Source organism: Pseudophryne corroboree, chromosome 4, assembly GCF_028390025.1.
Source record: "Pseudophryne corroboree isolate aPseCor3 chromosome 4, aPseCor3.hap2, whole genome shotgun sequence".
Classification (NCBI taxonomy): Eukaryota; Metazoa; Chordata; class Amphibia; order Anura; family Myobatrachidae; genus Pseudophryne; species Pseudophryne corroboree.
The window spans coordinates 776,894,437-776,909,399 of record NC_086447.1 but is presented as its reverse complement, the minus strand read 5'-3'; the positions used below and the strand labels follow the sequence as shown (position 1 = coordinate 776,909,399).

Below are 14,963 nucleotides of genomic sequence, written 5' to 3'. Positions count from 1 at the left end.
GCCTTCGTGTCAACATTCAGGCGCATCTTCGACGAGCCAGGCCGGGTAACCTCAGCTTCATCCGAGATTCTCCGTTTACGCCAGGGGTCACGTACTGTAGGACAATATCTGATACAGTTCCAGATCCTGGCATCCGAACTGGCATGGAACGACGAGGCCCTGTATGCTGCATTCTGGCATGGCTTATCTGAGCGTTTTAAAGATGAGTTAGCTACCAGAGACTTACCTTCTAAGTTAGATGAGCTAGTCTCACTCTGCACGAAAGTTGATTTACGTTTCAGAGAGAGAGCAACTGCGCGTGGAAGATCATCTGCTCCAAAATCTTCTGCTCCTCCTCCTCGTCAACTGTCACCATCTAAAGATGAGCCCATGCAACTTGGCCGTTCCCGTTTAACTCCTGCTGAGCGCCGAAGACGTCTCTCCGAGTTTCTCTGTCTCTATTGTGCAGCTCCGTCTCACACCATTAATGCCTGTCCCAAACGTCCGGGAAACTCCAAATCCTAGCTCGCCAAGGAGAGGGCCGGCTAGGAGTAATGATCTCCTCTCCATCTCCTCAAGATTGTAATCTCCCAGTCTCGCTTCAAGTTGCTCAACGTTATCGGAACGTCATTGCCCTCCTTGATTCCGGAGCAGCTGGGAACTTTATTACCGAAGCCTATGTTAAACGGTGGTCCCTACCCACCGAGAGACTTCCTTCGTCCATTTCTTTAACTGCCGTGGATGGCAGCAAAATTTTTGATGCAGTTATTTCTTTAAGGACTCTACCAGTTCGTCTGAGAGTGGGAGTTCTTCATTCCGAACTTATTTCTTTTTTAGTGATTCCAAGAGCCACACATCCTGTGGTCCTGGGCCTTCCATGGCTCCGTCTTCACAATCCTACAATTGATTGGACGACTACGCAAATCCTGGCATGGGGTTCCTCCTGTGCTGAGACATGTTTGTTTAAAGTATTGCCTGTCTGTTCTTCCTCCCCCAGGTCGTCTGATGTTCCACCTCCTCCATATCAAGATTTCACGGATGTGTTCAGTAAAGCTTCTGCTGATATCCTTCCTCCTCATAGAGAATGGGACTGTCCGATTGATCTCGTTCCAGGGAAGGTTCCACCTCGAGGCCGAACTTATCCGTTGTCTCTGCCTGAGACGCATTCTATGGAGGAATATATTAAAGAGAACCTAGCAAAGGGGTTCATTCGACCTTCTTCTTCTCCAGCCGGCGCAGGCTTCTTTTTTGTAAAAAAGAAAGATGGTGGTCTGCGGCCGTGCATCGACTACAGAGGTTTGAACGACATTACCATCAAGAACCGTTATCCTTTACCCCTGATTACTGAGCTCTTTGACAGAGTTAGCGGAGCTACCATCTTTACAAAGCTGGACTTGCGAGGTGCATACAATCTCATCCGGATCCGTGAGGGTGACGAGTGGAAGACCGCCTTTAACACCCGTGACGGACATTATGAGTACCTCGTCATGCCCTTCGGATTGAGCAATGCTCCAGCTGTCTTCCAGCATTTTGTCAATGAGATCTTCAGAGACATTCTATACCGTCATGTCGTGGTCTATCTAGACGATATCCTCATTTTTGCCAACGATTTAGAGGAACATCGTTTTTGGGTTAAAGAGGTTCTGTCCCGTCTCCGTGTCAATCATCTCTATTGCAAATTAGAAAAATGCGTCTTTGAAGTCAAGTCCATTCCGTTTCTAGGGTACATTGTGTCCGGTTCCGGACTAGAGATGGATCCTGAGAAACTACAAGCAATCCAAAATTGGCCGGTACCCTTAACCCTCAAAGGGGTCCAGAGGTTCTTAGGGTTCGCCAACTATTACCGAAAGTTTATACGAGACTTTTCCACCATTGTGGCGCCTATTACTGCTTTCACTAAGAAGGGTGCTAACCCGTCCAAGTGGTCTGAAGAAGCCATGCAAGCATTTCATCTTTTAAAACAAAGGTTCATCTCTGCGCCTGTTCTGAAACAGCCTGACATCGACTCTCCTTTCATCTTAGAGGTGGATGCCTCCTCCGTTGGAGTAGGAGCGGTGTTATCTCAGAGGGCTAAAGATGGCCATTTACACCCTTGCAGTTTCTTCTCCCGGAAGTTCTCCCCAGCTGAGCGCAACTATGCCATTGGCGACCAGGAGTTGCTAGCCATCAAGCTCGCTCTAGAAGAGTGGAGGTATCTGTTGGAGGGAGCTTCTCATTCAATCACCATACTTACAGACCACAAGAACCTTTTATACCTGAAGGGCGCACAATGTCTCAACCCTCGTCAGGCCAGATGGGCACTTTTCTTTTCCAGGTTCGACTTTAAACTCCAGTTCTGTCCGGGCTCTCAGAATCGCAAGGCCGATGCCCTTTCCCGCTCATGGGAGCAAGAAAATGAGTCAGAGTCTTCAGACAAGCATCCTATTATAAATCCGTTGGCATTCTCCACGGTAGGGATGGACTCTACGCCCCCCATCAGGGAAAAGTTTTGTGAAGCCGATGCTAAGGAAGAAGCTCATGCATTGGGCCCATGCTTCCCGTTTTGCCGGACATACAGGTATCCAAAAAACCCTGGAGTTTATCTCTAGGTCCTATTGGTGGCCAACTATGAAAAAGGACGTCTTGGAGTTTATTGCATCTTGCCCAAAGTGTGCCCAACATAAAGTATCCCGCCAGTCGCCTGCGGGGCAACTGGTTCCACTATCCGTTCCCCGTCGACCATGGACCCACTTGTCGATGGATTTCATTACAGACTTACCCATGTGCAACAAGTTCAATACCATCTGGGTGGTAGTTGACCGGTTCACCAAGATGGCACACTTCATTCCTCTCACCGGTCTTCCGTCAGCTTCCAAGTTGGCTCAAGTATTCATACAAGAGATCTTCCGACTCCACGGTCTTCCTGAAGAAATTATCTCAGATCGAGGAGTTCAATTCACAGCCAAATTCTGGCGAAGTTTATGTCAAGTCCTCCTAGTCAAGCTAAAGTTTTCCACGGCTTACCATCCTCAGACCAATGGTCAAACCGAGAGGGTGAATCAGGACTTGGAGGCCTTCCTCCGCATCTATGTGTCCTCCTCTCAAGATGACTGGGTTCAATTACTTCCCTGGGCCGAGTTCTGTCATAACAACCAGTATCATTCTTCATCTGCTTCAACACCATTCTTCACTAACTTTGGATTCCACCCTAAAGTCCCTGAGTTCCAACCGCTTCCAGCAACTTCTGTTCCCGCAGTGGATATCACCTTGCATCAGTTTGCCAATATCTGGAAGAGCGTACGATCAGCTCTGCTCAAGGCATCGTTCAGGTACAAGAAGTTTGCGGATAAGAAGCGTCGAGCAGTTCCTGCTCTCAAGGTGGGTGATCGGGTATGGTTATCCACGAAGAATTTGAGGTTAAGAGTTCCCAGTATGAAGTTTGCACCTCGCTATATCGGTCCTTTCAAGATTGAACAAGTCATCAATCCTGTTGCTTACAGACTCCAGTTGCCTCCCTTCTTAAAAATACCCAGGACATTCCATGTTTCCCTGTTGAAACCGCTGATCTTGAATCGGTTTCATTCCTCACTTCCTCCAACTCCGAAAGTCCAAACTCAACGAGGCGTTGAGTATGAAGTGGCCAAGATCCTGGACTCACGTCACCGTTACGGTCAACTACAATATCTTATTGACTGGAAAGGTAATGGTCCTGAGGAACGTTCGTGGACCAATGCTTCTGATGTCCATGCTCCTGCCTTGGTCCGGAGATTCCATTCCAAGTTTCCTCAAAAGCCAAAGAAGTGTCCTGGGGCCACTCCTAAAGGGGGGGGTGCTGTCACGATCCGGGTATCTGGACGCCATTTCTTACCCATCAGATGCCTCCTAAGGCTGGCTCAGCGCTCCAGGACCGGATCCCATCTGTTATCCTGATGTGTACATTCCTGTATCCTCTCCTGTCTCTCTGAGACGCTGTCACAGTAACGCCATATTACATCTGGCATGGCGTCTCCCGCGGCCTCCGCCGCCGTCCCTGAGCTTCTGCATGCAGAGTGTCAGAGTGGCGATTACGTCAGCCGCGGCCACCGCTGTGTCCGCGTGGTTGGATGTGCACTTGTCAGCCTGGCGTCTCCTGTCTCCAGTGGCCGGCGCCGCCATTACTGTTTTCATTACCACATGGATTACAAACCAAACTTCCCTCCAAGTGTCTGCATGGGCGCAGCCATCTTGGATTCTGTCGACTGATCATTTCCTCCAATCTGTTGTCAGTATTGTTAATCTGCATAATTGCCTAGCCAATCCCTTCCTTGCTGCAGGTATAAATACACTGTGCCTGAGCAAGGAAGGCGTCAGTGCTTTGGTTGTCAAACCTAGTTCCTGTTTGTCTCTCTCCTGTGATTGTCTTCCAGGTTCCAGCTCCTGTCTCAAGACTTCCACCATAGAGACCCGCACCAGCATTCCACCTGCGGTGTAGCCTGACTCTCCAATCCATTGTGGATTCATCTGTTTCCAGCTACAACATTACCTGCTTCCAGCTCAGCTTCCAGCAGAGTACAGCTTCCCTTAAAGGGCCGGTGTCCTTTCTACACTTTACCACTCTCCACCGGTATTATTATTTCTCCGCTCTCAAGTTCTACATTTCAGTTCATATTTCATCGCTCCCAAGTTCATTTATTATTTAACTGGTTCCAGCCAGTATCCACTCCGTGCTAACAACAGTCTGGTTCCAGCCAGTATCCACAGCAGCTGTTTTATCTTCAGCAACCCAGCTTTTCCTGGAACACCAGCTGGCACAATCCTGGGTTATCTCCATTGTTACAGTCGGGCCTGGTAAGGACTTTCCATCTAGAAGATCATAAGAACTATCTCACACTACCAGTGCCCTGTGGCTCCTGCCATCCTGTAGTACCCAGGAACTGTATTTATTCTTTGCTGACTTTTACGTTTTCTTTTACTGCTGCTGTGTTGCGGAGTTGTCATAATAAACATCATTGACTTTTATCCAAGTTGTCGTGGTCACGCCTTCGGGCAGTTATTATTCATGTTACTTACATGTCCAGGGGTCTGATACAACCTCCCAGGTTCCGGTACATCTCAACTGAGGCTGCCTCCCGTCAGCTCAGGCCCTCAGTTGTGACAATAAGGAGAAGAGGAGTAAGAACTATACTCATTGTTCCGGATTGGCCAAGAAGAGCTTGGTACCCGGAACTTCAAGAAATGATCTCAGAGGACCCATGGCCTCTGCCGCTCAGACAGGACCTGCTGCAGCAGGGGCCCTGTCTGTTCCAAGACTTACCGCGGCTGCTTTGACAGCATGGCGGTTGAACACCAGATCCTGAAGGAAAAGGGCATTCCGGAGGAAGTCATTCCAACGCTGATTAAAGCTAGGAAAGTAGTGACCGCAAACCATTATCACCGCATTTGGTGAAAATATGTTGCGTGGTGTGAGGCCAGGAAGGCCCCAACGGAGGAATTTCAGCTGGGCCGTTTTCTGCACTTCCTACAGTCAGGGGTGACTATGGGCCTAAAATTGGGTTCCATTAGGGTCCAGATTTCGGCTCTATCGATTTTTCTTCCAGAGAGAACTGGCTTCACTACCTGAAGTTCAGACTTTTGTTAAGGGAGTGCTGCATACTCAGCCCCCTTTTGTGCCTCCAGTGGCATCTTGGGATCTCAACGTGGTGTTGGATTTCCTAAAGTCACATTGGTTTGAGCCACTTAAAACCGTGGAATTAAAATATCTCACGTGGAAAGTGGTCATGCTGTTGGCCTTGGCTTCGGCCAGGCGTGTGTCAGAATTGGCGGCTTTGTCATGTAAAAGCTCTTATCTGATTTTCCATATGGATAGGGCAGAATTGAGGACTCGTCCCCAGTTCTCCCTAAGGTGGTATCAGCCTTTCATTTGAACCAACCTATCGTGGTGCCTGCGGCTACTAAAGACTTGGAGGCTTCCAAGTTGTTGGACGTAGTCAGGGCCCTGAGAATTTATGTTTCCAGGACAGCTAGTGTCAGGAAAACTGACTCGTTGTTTATCCTGTATGCACCCAACAAGCTGGGTGCTCCTGCTTCAAAGCAGACTATTGCTCGCTGGATCTGTAGTACGATTCAGCTTGCACATTCTGCGGCTGGACTGCCGCATCCTAAATCAGTGAAAGCCCATTCCACGAGGAAGGTGGGCTCTTCTTGGGCGGCTGCCCGAGGGGTCTCGGCTCTACAACTTTGCCGAGCAGCTACTTGGTCGGGGTCAAACACATTTGCTAAATTCTACAAGTTTGACACCCTGGCTGAGGAGGACCTAGAGTTTGCCCATTCGGTGCTGCAGAGTCATCCGCACTCTCCCGCCCGTTTGGGAGCTTTGGTATAATCCCCATGGTCCTTACGGAGTCCCAGCATCCACTTAGGACGTCAGAGAAAATAAGATTTTACTCACCGGTAAATCTATTTCTCGTAGTCCGTAGTGGATGCTGGGCGCCCATCCCAAGTGCGGATTGTCTGCAATACTTGTATATAGTTATTGTTTAACTAAAGGGTTATTGTTGAGCCATCTGTTGAGAGGCTCAGTTATTGTTCATACTGTTAACTAGGTATAGTATCACGAGTTATACGGTGTGATCAGTGTGGCTAGTATGAGTCTTACCCGGGATTCAAAATCCTTCCTTATTGTGTCAGCTCTTCCGGGCACAGTATCCTAACTGAGGTCTGGAGGAGGGTCATAGAGGGATGAGCCAGTGCACACCAGGTAGTCCTAAAGCTTTCTTAAGTTGTGCCCAGTCTCCTGCGGAGCCGCTATTCCCCATGGTCCTTACGGAGTCCCAGCATCCACTACGGACTACGAGAAATAGATTTACCGGTGAGTAAAATCTTATTTTAACACACACACCCAAATCTAACTCTGCACATGTTATATCTGCCACCTTCCCTACAGTGCACATGGGCCCTCATTCCGAGTTGATTGCTCGCTAGCTACTTTTAGCAGCCGTGCAAACGCATAGTCGGCGCCCACAGGGGAGTGTATTTTCGCTTTGCAAGTGTGCGAACGTCTTTGCAGCGGAGCTCTGCAAAAACATTTTGTGCAATTTCAGAGTAGGTCTGGACTTACTCAGTCCTTGCGATCACTTCAGTGTTTTTGTTCCCGGAATTGAGGTCAGACTCCCGCACTGCAAACGCCTGGACACCCCTGAGTTTTCCCAAACACTCCTAGAAAACGGTCAGTTGACACCCACAAACGCCCTCTTTCTGTCAATCTCCTTGCGACCGCCTGTGCGAACGGAATCGTCATAGAAGCCATCGCTGGGTAACGAACCACTGTGTACTCGTACAACGCGCCTGTGCATTGCAGTGCATACGCCTGTGCAGATTAGCCCCGTTCTGCCATGATCGCTGCGCTGCGAAAATCCGTAGCGAATGAACAACTCGGAATGACCCCCATGGTTTTTCCCATTAGCTAACAAATTTTCCGCTGCTATCAGATCTGAATTAGGACCTAAGAGAGTGACTAAACAAATGGGGGGAAGGATGGAGTCACATACACTTCCTTCCTTCTGCCAACCAAAAACATGGACACACAAAAGCTTGCAAAAAAAGGAAAAAGGGGGATGTAATACTATTTGTAATATAACTGAATATGTATCATAGTGCCCCAGCCTTTCATTTGGAATTATATCATTTGTCCTCGACATTGCGAAAAGGCTAAGGCAGAGGAAATGTAGTGCAGGTTGTGTCTCCCATATCCAAAGTTCCGAAATACGTAATTTGTTAAGTGTAAATGAAATAAGGTGCCCACACAAGGTGCTATCTGTGCTATGTACAATTTGAGCTATACTATGTGTGCTATAAGATTTCTACTTTAGTGGTATGCTATTTGAACTACACCCGAAATTGACTACACTACAATATATAATGTATGCGATGTAGTTCAGAAATTCCTGCCTGCACATACTATTTTGTCTTGCGATATTGACTAAACGGGAGCGCGTATCGCAAGGGACAATACACACGGTGCAATCTGAACGAGATGCGATGCTATTTGAACTAAAAAGATCAAATAGCATGCGAGAATCGCACCGCGTGTGGGCACCAATAGTGACACCTTTGCAGTCTGATGGTTCAACGTACACAAACTTTGTTTAATGTATAACATTATTAGAAACATTTTTAAAATTACCTTCAGGCTGTGTGTATAAGGTGTACTGTATATGAAACATAAATGAATTCTTTTTTTAGACTTGGGTCCCATACCTAAGATATCTCATTATGGTATGCAAATATTTCAAAATACAGAAAAATCAGATATCAAAATACTTCTGGTACTAAGCATTTGGATATGGGAGACTCAACCTGTACCTCTTATTTATTAACAGATTCTTATGTAGCGCAGCAAATTCCGTTGCGCTTTACAGTTGGAACAACGATAAAACAAAACTGGGTGATAAACAGTTTTAAAGGGCGGTATCCTATTAGCTGCGGTGAGTTACCGCAGCTAAAGGACTCTCCTGGGGCTATCCTATTAGCTCGTAAGCCGGCACTTATCCAGGATTCTGCTTTGCATGCCTCAAGCATGCAAAACAGAATCCCGATAACCAGCCCTCGAGACCCGTTATCGGACCCGAACACATGGGTCCACAATGTTATCACAGATCATAAACATGAGCTGCAATTGGATAGCCGATAGCGTTATTGGGCTAAAAAGCCTGTTATTTCCCTGCGGTAACACACTGCAGCTAATAGAATACCGCCCATAGGGGAGTACCCAATTACCTGAGAAGAATTTTTTTTTTTGCGATTTTTCCTGATGTTTCGCCCATATTTTTTAACAGGCTATCCAATTTTGTTGCCTGTAAAAAATCTGCATTTTCTCACGAAAACACACAGGTTCAGTGAAACCTGTGTGTTTTTGGTAGAAACAGCCCCGTTGTTGAATGGAAACGGGGATGTTTCCGGGGACTTGGTTTCGCCTGCCTGAGACAGGTGAAACAAAATCCTCGATAATCCGCGGTTCCCACTTGCTTATTGGGGCTAATTGGCTAGCCCCTGGTGAAGCGGTAATTGACCGTGTCTAATTGTATACCCTCATAGAGGTAGGAAGGGCTTGTTCACAAACTTTCAATCTATAGGAAAATAGGCATTGATACACAAGGGTAGGTGGTATCTATTGCATGATTGTCCACCAGATTGCAAAGGTTCTTGGAGTGCTGCATGATATGGCCACACAGCAATGATAAACCGGGGGCAGGAGGAAGGGAAAGTGAATAAAGGAAAATATGTGAGGATATGTGTGGACTGTACAGAGGGGATATAACTGGATAGGAAAGCTTATGAGGACGTGAGCGGTTCTGTAATTTGATAAGCTTGCCTGAAGAGAAGAGTTTTCAGAGAACGCTTGAAGGTTTGGAGACTAGAGTAGAGTCTTATAGTGCGTGGTAGGGCATTTCACAGAGTGTGTTCAGCCTGAAAAAAGTCCTGCAGTTGTCAATGGGAGTGAATAATGAATGTGTATGAGAAATGTAGATCTTGTGAAGAGCGAAAAGGTTGGGTTGGGAGATATTTTGAGATAAGCGAGGTAAAAGTCTTTTATATTGAATACGGTAGAGTACAGATAACCAGTGGAGAGACTGACAGAGTGGATCTGTAGACCACTTAAAAATCAAAGTGCATTAGTGCAAAGCACCTTACACATTGCCGCATCCCTGTTACCTAGTTCATTTTCAAGCAGTCCTGGGGGCACATAGTACTTTAGACTTCAAGTGACCAGCTGCTCAGCCAGAGGACCATCATGAGAGGCTAGGCCAAACTCTATAAGAACATATACTACTGTACACTTGATTTATCCAAAACACTGAGAACTGATACTCTGCAGCAATTGTACACTTAAACCCCTTTCACACCTAAACCCCCGGGTCTGATCCAGGTGAAGTGAACATGGTTCAAGCCATATTACAGCTGCTAAACTCCTTTCTTACTGCATATTGAACCGGGGTTATTCCTAGGTTGTCGCCTTCACACTGCATCGGGGTTTTCCATATCTGCCATGTCATGTCACTCCCTTGAGATGTGACTCGAAAAACATCTAATCGCTAATCAGCAGCTTTGAAATAACCTTGTCAAATAACCTGGGTCGTACCTTTCAAACCACATTGTACCTGGTTCAACCCTGGTCGCGACCCGGGCCAAAGTCCTGAGACACTCAACCCGGGTTGACCCTTTCACACCAAGCCAGGACCCAGATTGCCCCTGTGTCAGAGGCTCGATGTGAAAGGGATATTAGTGTTGTGTATGCAAATAAGGTATTGGAGATTTTTGTTTACAGGTGAGTCAGACTGAAGGTGAGTCTTTGCAATAGCAGATATTGGCTGAAGCCACTGGAAGATGATAGGGGGATTGAGGGCATGGCTGTACTGTATAAGGTGGTGGTATAAATACAGATACAACCGACCACAACAGTACTGGCTTGGACACGATTGTTTTTGATCAAACTCTAAAGTGAATGCTTGTGTGGACAATTCAGTCTGATGTCTCTATTTCCTGGTGACTTGATCTGCTGCTGTATCATGGATTGGTTTAGCCTACAACATAGCTGCCACCACAGTGATACGTATACCTACACACATCATCTGTCATTGAAGGAGGAGAAAAGTAGGGCAGTCTGGATGGTGTAAAAGTTATCATTACTGCCTCACAGCACTGAGGTCATGGGTTTGATTCCCACCATGGCACTAACTGTGTGGAGTTTGTATATTCTCCCTGTACTCGCGTGGTTTTCCTCCGGGTACTTCGGTTTCCTCCCACAATCCAAAAATATACTGGTAGGTCAATTGGATCCCATCAAAATTAACCCTAGCGTCAATGTGTGTGCGTGTATATGTGGTAGGGAATAAAGATTGTAAGCTCCACTGGGGCAAGGACTAATGTGAATGGCCAAATATTCTCTGTAAAGCGCTGCGGAATGTGTGCGCGCTCTATAAATAACTGGAAATAACAATATGTGAACCACTCCAAGCTTCATATCCATTTATAAAGGTTGTGGACAGAATATTTAGTGTATGAGGAATGTTCTCCTCCACGGCACTAATTCAAAATCTAACTAAATATTCATTAGTCTTTATGTTATTGTAGTTGTTGCATCTTACAAGATTTACAATACCATTTATCACATTATTTTTAGGATGTGCTTTTTGTTTTGTCTTTTAGGCGGTCTAGCCCTGGCTCAGGTGCTGTTTTTTTATGTGAAGTATTTGGTTCTCTATGGACTTCCAGTGCTTATTGTGCAGTTGGATGGTTTAAATGCACCGGCATTACCACGCTGTGTCAGCACAATGCACAGCTTCACTGGCATATGGAGGTTAGTGAATGGATTTATTTAATTAATTTTGTTTATTAGAACTTTTTTTTCAAGATATTATAGTTGTATATAGTGCTTTACACAGAACGTGAACATGGTTTCCTTGTCTGTTGAGCTTTTCATTTATTTTTCTGCTGCGGGGTACACTGGGCTCCACAAGGAGAGACATTGGGGTGTAGAGTAGGATCTTGATACGAGGCACCAACAGGCTCAGAGCTTTGACTGTTCCCAGAATGCACAGCGCCGCCTCCTCTATAGCCCCGCCTCCCTGCACAGGAGCTCAGTTTTGTAGTTGGTGCTGCAGTAAGCAGGCACATAACAGAGGGGCTGCTCCAGGCAGCCCTAAGAAGAGCTTTTTTTGAAGAAAAAAGTGAAGACTACAAGGGCAGCAGCGGTGTTACATGTCAGAAGACATTCACTGCTGCAGATCCAGCTCTCCCCAGCAGCGCTGTACACTCCCGAGCCCTGGTTGCCGGGTAACTACAGCAGGAGGCTCCGGTTTTCTCCACAGTCAGGCACACACGACGGGGGCTCTCCGGGATCGCGTGGGCGCGCTTCGGGAGGTGGTGAGTGGGTCCCGCTTGCGGGACCCGGCCTTTATCGCAATCCTGCGCGGTCAGTGGGAGGCGGGCCGCGCGCGCTGGCGGTGGACACTGGCAGTACAGGCGATCCCACTAGATCACCAGGGCATGGGTGCAGGTCAGGTTTTCTCTCTAAACCATTTTCAGTAGCCCACAGTACCCGGTGGTTTTGCCAGCAGGGGGATAAGGCTTAGACCTGAAGCCCCAGCCCCAGGGCGCCATTTTCCGCAAATGTTCCCGCCCTGGAGCTGCATATCTGTCTCTCCCTCACTCCCTGGCGCCATTATCTCTCAGCTTCACTGTTCCTGGGACTGCTTGGGCAAATCCTCCTGTGTAAAGCCGCCTGGTTGTCAGTGCTGTGACTTTACATGACACTTAAGTATTCTACCTGCCTTTTTAGACAGTGCTAGTTAAGAAAGAGTGCATTTAGTCAGGGTTTTCTAGTACAATTACCCTGTGATATACATCCAGTTCTTACTGTGCAGTGTTATATCTATTGACTACATAGCTATATATATAAGCTAGTCCAGTGCAGTATTATTGTTAGTAATAACCTCTGCATTGTACAAACTGTGACTATCTGTGTGTGCATTAGCTAGCTGAGTGGTGTCCATTTCGTGTCTTTCACTCAACCTGCTATCCCTATATTCTATAACCTGAGGGGGCTTGGTGCGTCAGGTTTTTATATTGATATCGGATTTTCACAAAGATATACTTTAATACGTATTTTTCTCTGTGATTTAGTCACCATATCTCTCCTTTATCTCTGCTAGTGCTGACTACACTGTGCAGGGGTTTGGGTAAGAGGTATTGTGCTGCTGCCAATTGTACTGTGTTACCTGATACTGCAAGTTATATCATGTCTGCTTATGAGGGTAACGGTTCTGGGGCTGAACACACTGCAGATGTTGCTGAAGCCACAGACCCCTATGAGGAAAATATAGCAGCTGTGGGCTCTGGTTCTGGGGGCTCCTTGCCCCCCAGTGGGACTGTGGCAACGGAGGTACATAATGACCCACCGTGGGCCGCTTTTTCCACGCTTCTACATACGCTAGTTAATAAACTAACACCCCCTATGGGACCCCCTATGCCGGTGCAGCCGTATGTGGTCCCTGCAGCTAACCCGCCGTGGGCGGATGATTTAACTGCTCAATTGAGGAAGTTGAACCAGTCCCTGACTACTAAAAAGTCTGTCCATCGCTCGCCTAAGCCCAAGGGGTCCTCTAAGCGAGCTCTTGTCTCCTCACAATCCACTGCTGTCCCTGACACCTCGTCTGATGAAGACGGCACTTACACTGACCCCACAGGTTCTGACTCAGATACTGCTGATGGGGAGGGTAGTTCACATGTGGATGTTCCTGATCTTTTGGAGGCTATTAAATTAATTCTACAGATTACGGATGATCCCGAGCCATCCGTCCCTCCTAAGAAACCAGATAGGTTCAAGTGTCAGAAGGTGGGTAAACAAGTTTTACCTCACTCTGACCACCTAGTGGATATATGTCAGGAACCCTGGGAAAACCCGGGTACGAAGTTTGTGCCTCAAAAGAAGATGCTGGCTCGCTATCCCCTCGCACCAGAGCTGTCTAAGAATTGGGAAACGCCTCCTCCAGTTGACTCACATGTGGCTAGGATGGTGGTTTCCTCAGCTCTACCTGTCACTACCGTCACGTCTCTAAAAGAGCCTACGGATAAACGTGTGGAGGGTTGTCTGAAAGCGATTTACACCCTCACGGGTGCTGCACAAAGGCCCACTATTGCAGCAACATGGGCTGCAGAGGCTATTGAAGCATGGGCCTTGGAGTTAGAAGCTGAAATCTCTTCTGACCATGCTAGACAATGCTTGTCATATATTGTCACAGCTTCTCGCTATATTAAAGAGGTGGCTTCTGATGCCGGTATTCTAGCAGCCAAGGCCTCTCTACATCAGTCCTGGCTCGCCGGATATTGTGGCTGAGATCCTGGTCTGTGGATCTGGACTCTAGAAAAATCCTGGAGGTACTCCCTTTTAAGGGAGATATTCTGTTTGGGGAGGACTTAAATAAGATAGTGGCTGACTTGGCTACTGCCAAAACTGACTGTCTGCCAAGTACCGCTCCTTCTGTGTCGAAGGCTAAAGGTACTTCCTTTCGCCCCTTTCGTCCTTCAGGTAAAGCAAAAGGTCAGGCGTACAACAAGCAGACCCGTACTTCCAAACCTGGTAAGCCAAAGCCCAAAAGAGCTTGGATGGCCCGTCAGCCAGCTTCCAAGGCCGATAAGCCTGCCGCATGACGGGGCGGGCCTCCCCCTGGGGGATCCCAGGGTGGGGGGCCGGCTTCTAAGGTATACCCAGGAATGGTTGAAGACCACTTCAGATGCCTGGGTACGGGAAGTCGTCACTCGAGGTTACGCCATAGCCTTCAAAAACCGACCCCCTTATCGATTTTGCCGGACAGACGTCCCGTTGGACCAGACAAAGGCAATCACTCTACATTCGGTGGTACAGACCCTCCTGGATACAGGAGTCGTAGTACAGGTGCCTCTTGCGCAGAGGGGCCGGGGGTACTATACTCCGCTGTTTCTAGTCCCGAAACCGAATGGGTCCTCCTGGCCCATTCTCAACCTCAAGGCATTGAACAGGTTTGTGTATGGAAACCCTTCGCTCTATGGGGACTACATGGTCTCCCTGGATATACAGGATGCTTACCTGCATATTCCTATAGCAGCGTCACATCAGCAATATCTGAGGTTTGCGATTGGCAACCTCCATTACCAGTTTCGGGCGTTACCTTTTGGTTTAATAACAGCTCCGCGAGTCTTCACCAAAGTCATGGCGGTGATGACGGTGGTACTCCGCCGTCAAGGGGTAAGGATACTGCCATATCTGGACGACTTGATAATCCTGGCAAATTCCCCAGAACTTCTCCTACGTCATCTAGATATGACGGTCCAGTTTCTACAAGCCCACGGGTGGCTCATCAACTGGAAGAAATCCTCCCTGGTCCCTGCTCAGAGCTCAGAGCATGGTGCATCTGGAAGCGCTATTGGACACGTTGTTCTTGTGTCAGGAGAAAGTCCTGAAACTTCAGGACAGGACTCGTTGCTTCCTT

General features: G+C 47.6%; 1 protein-coding gene across 10 annotated transcripts in view; it reads left to right on the top strand.

The window, feature by feature from the left end:
• HHAT (hedgehog acyltransferase) overlaps positions 1–14,963 on the top strand; it is a 1,065,929-nt gene that overhangs the window by 420,870 nt on the left and 630,096 nt on the right. For all 10 annotated transcript variants that reach the window (XM_063918275.1, XM_063918278.1, XM_063918281.1 and 7 more), the window contains one exon: positions 11,143–11,293. In XM_063918275.1, coding sequence (XP_063774345.1) covers positions 11,143–11,293 — 151 coding nt within the window. The remainder of the gene's footprint in view (positions 1–11,142; positions 11,294–14,963) is intronic.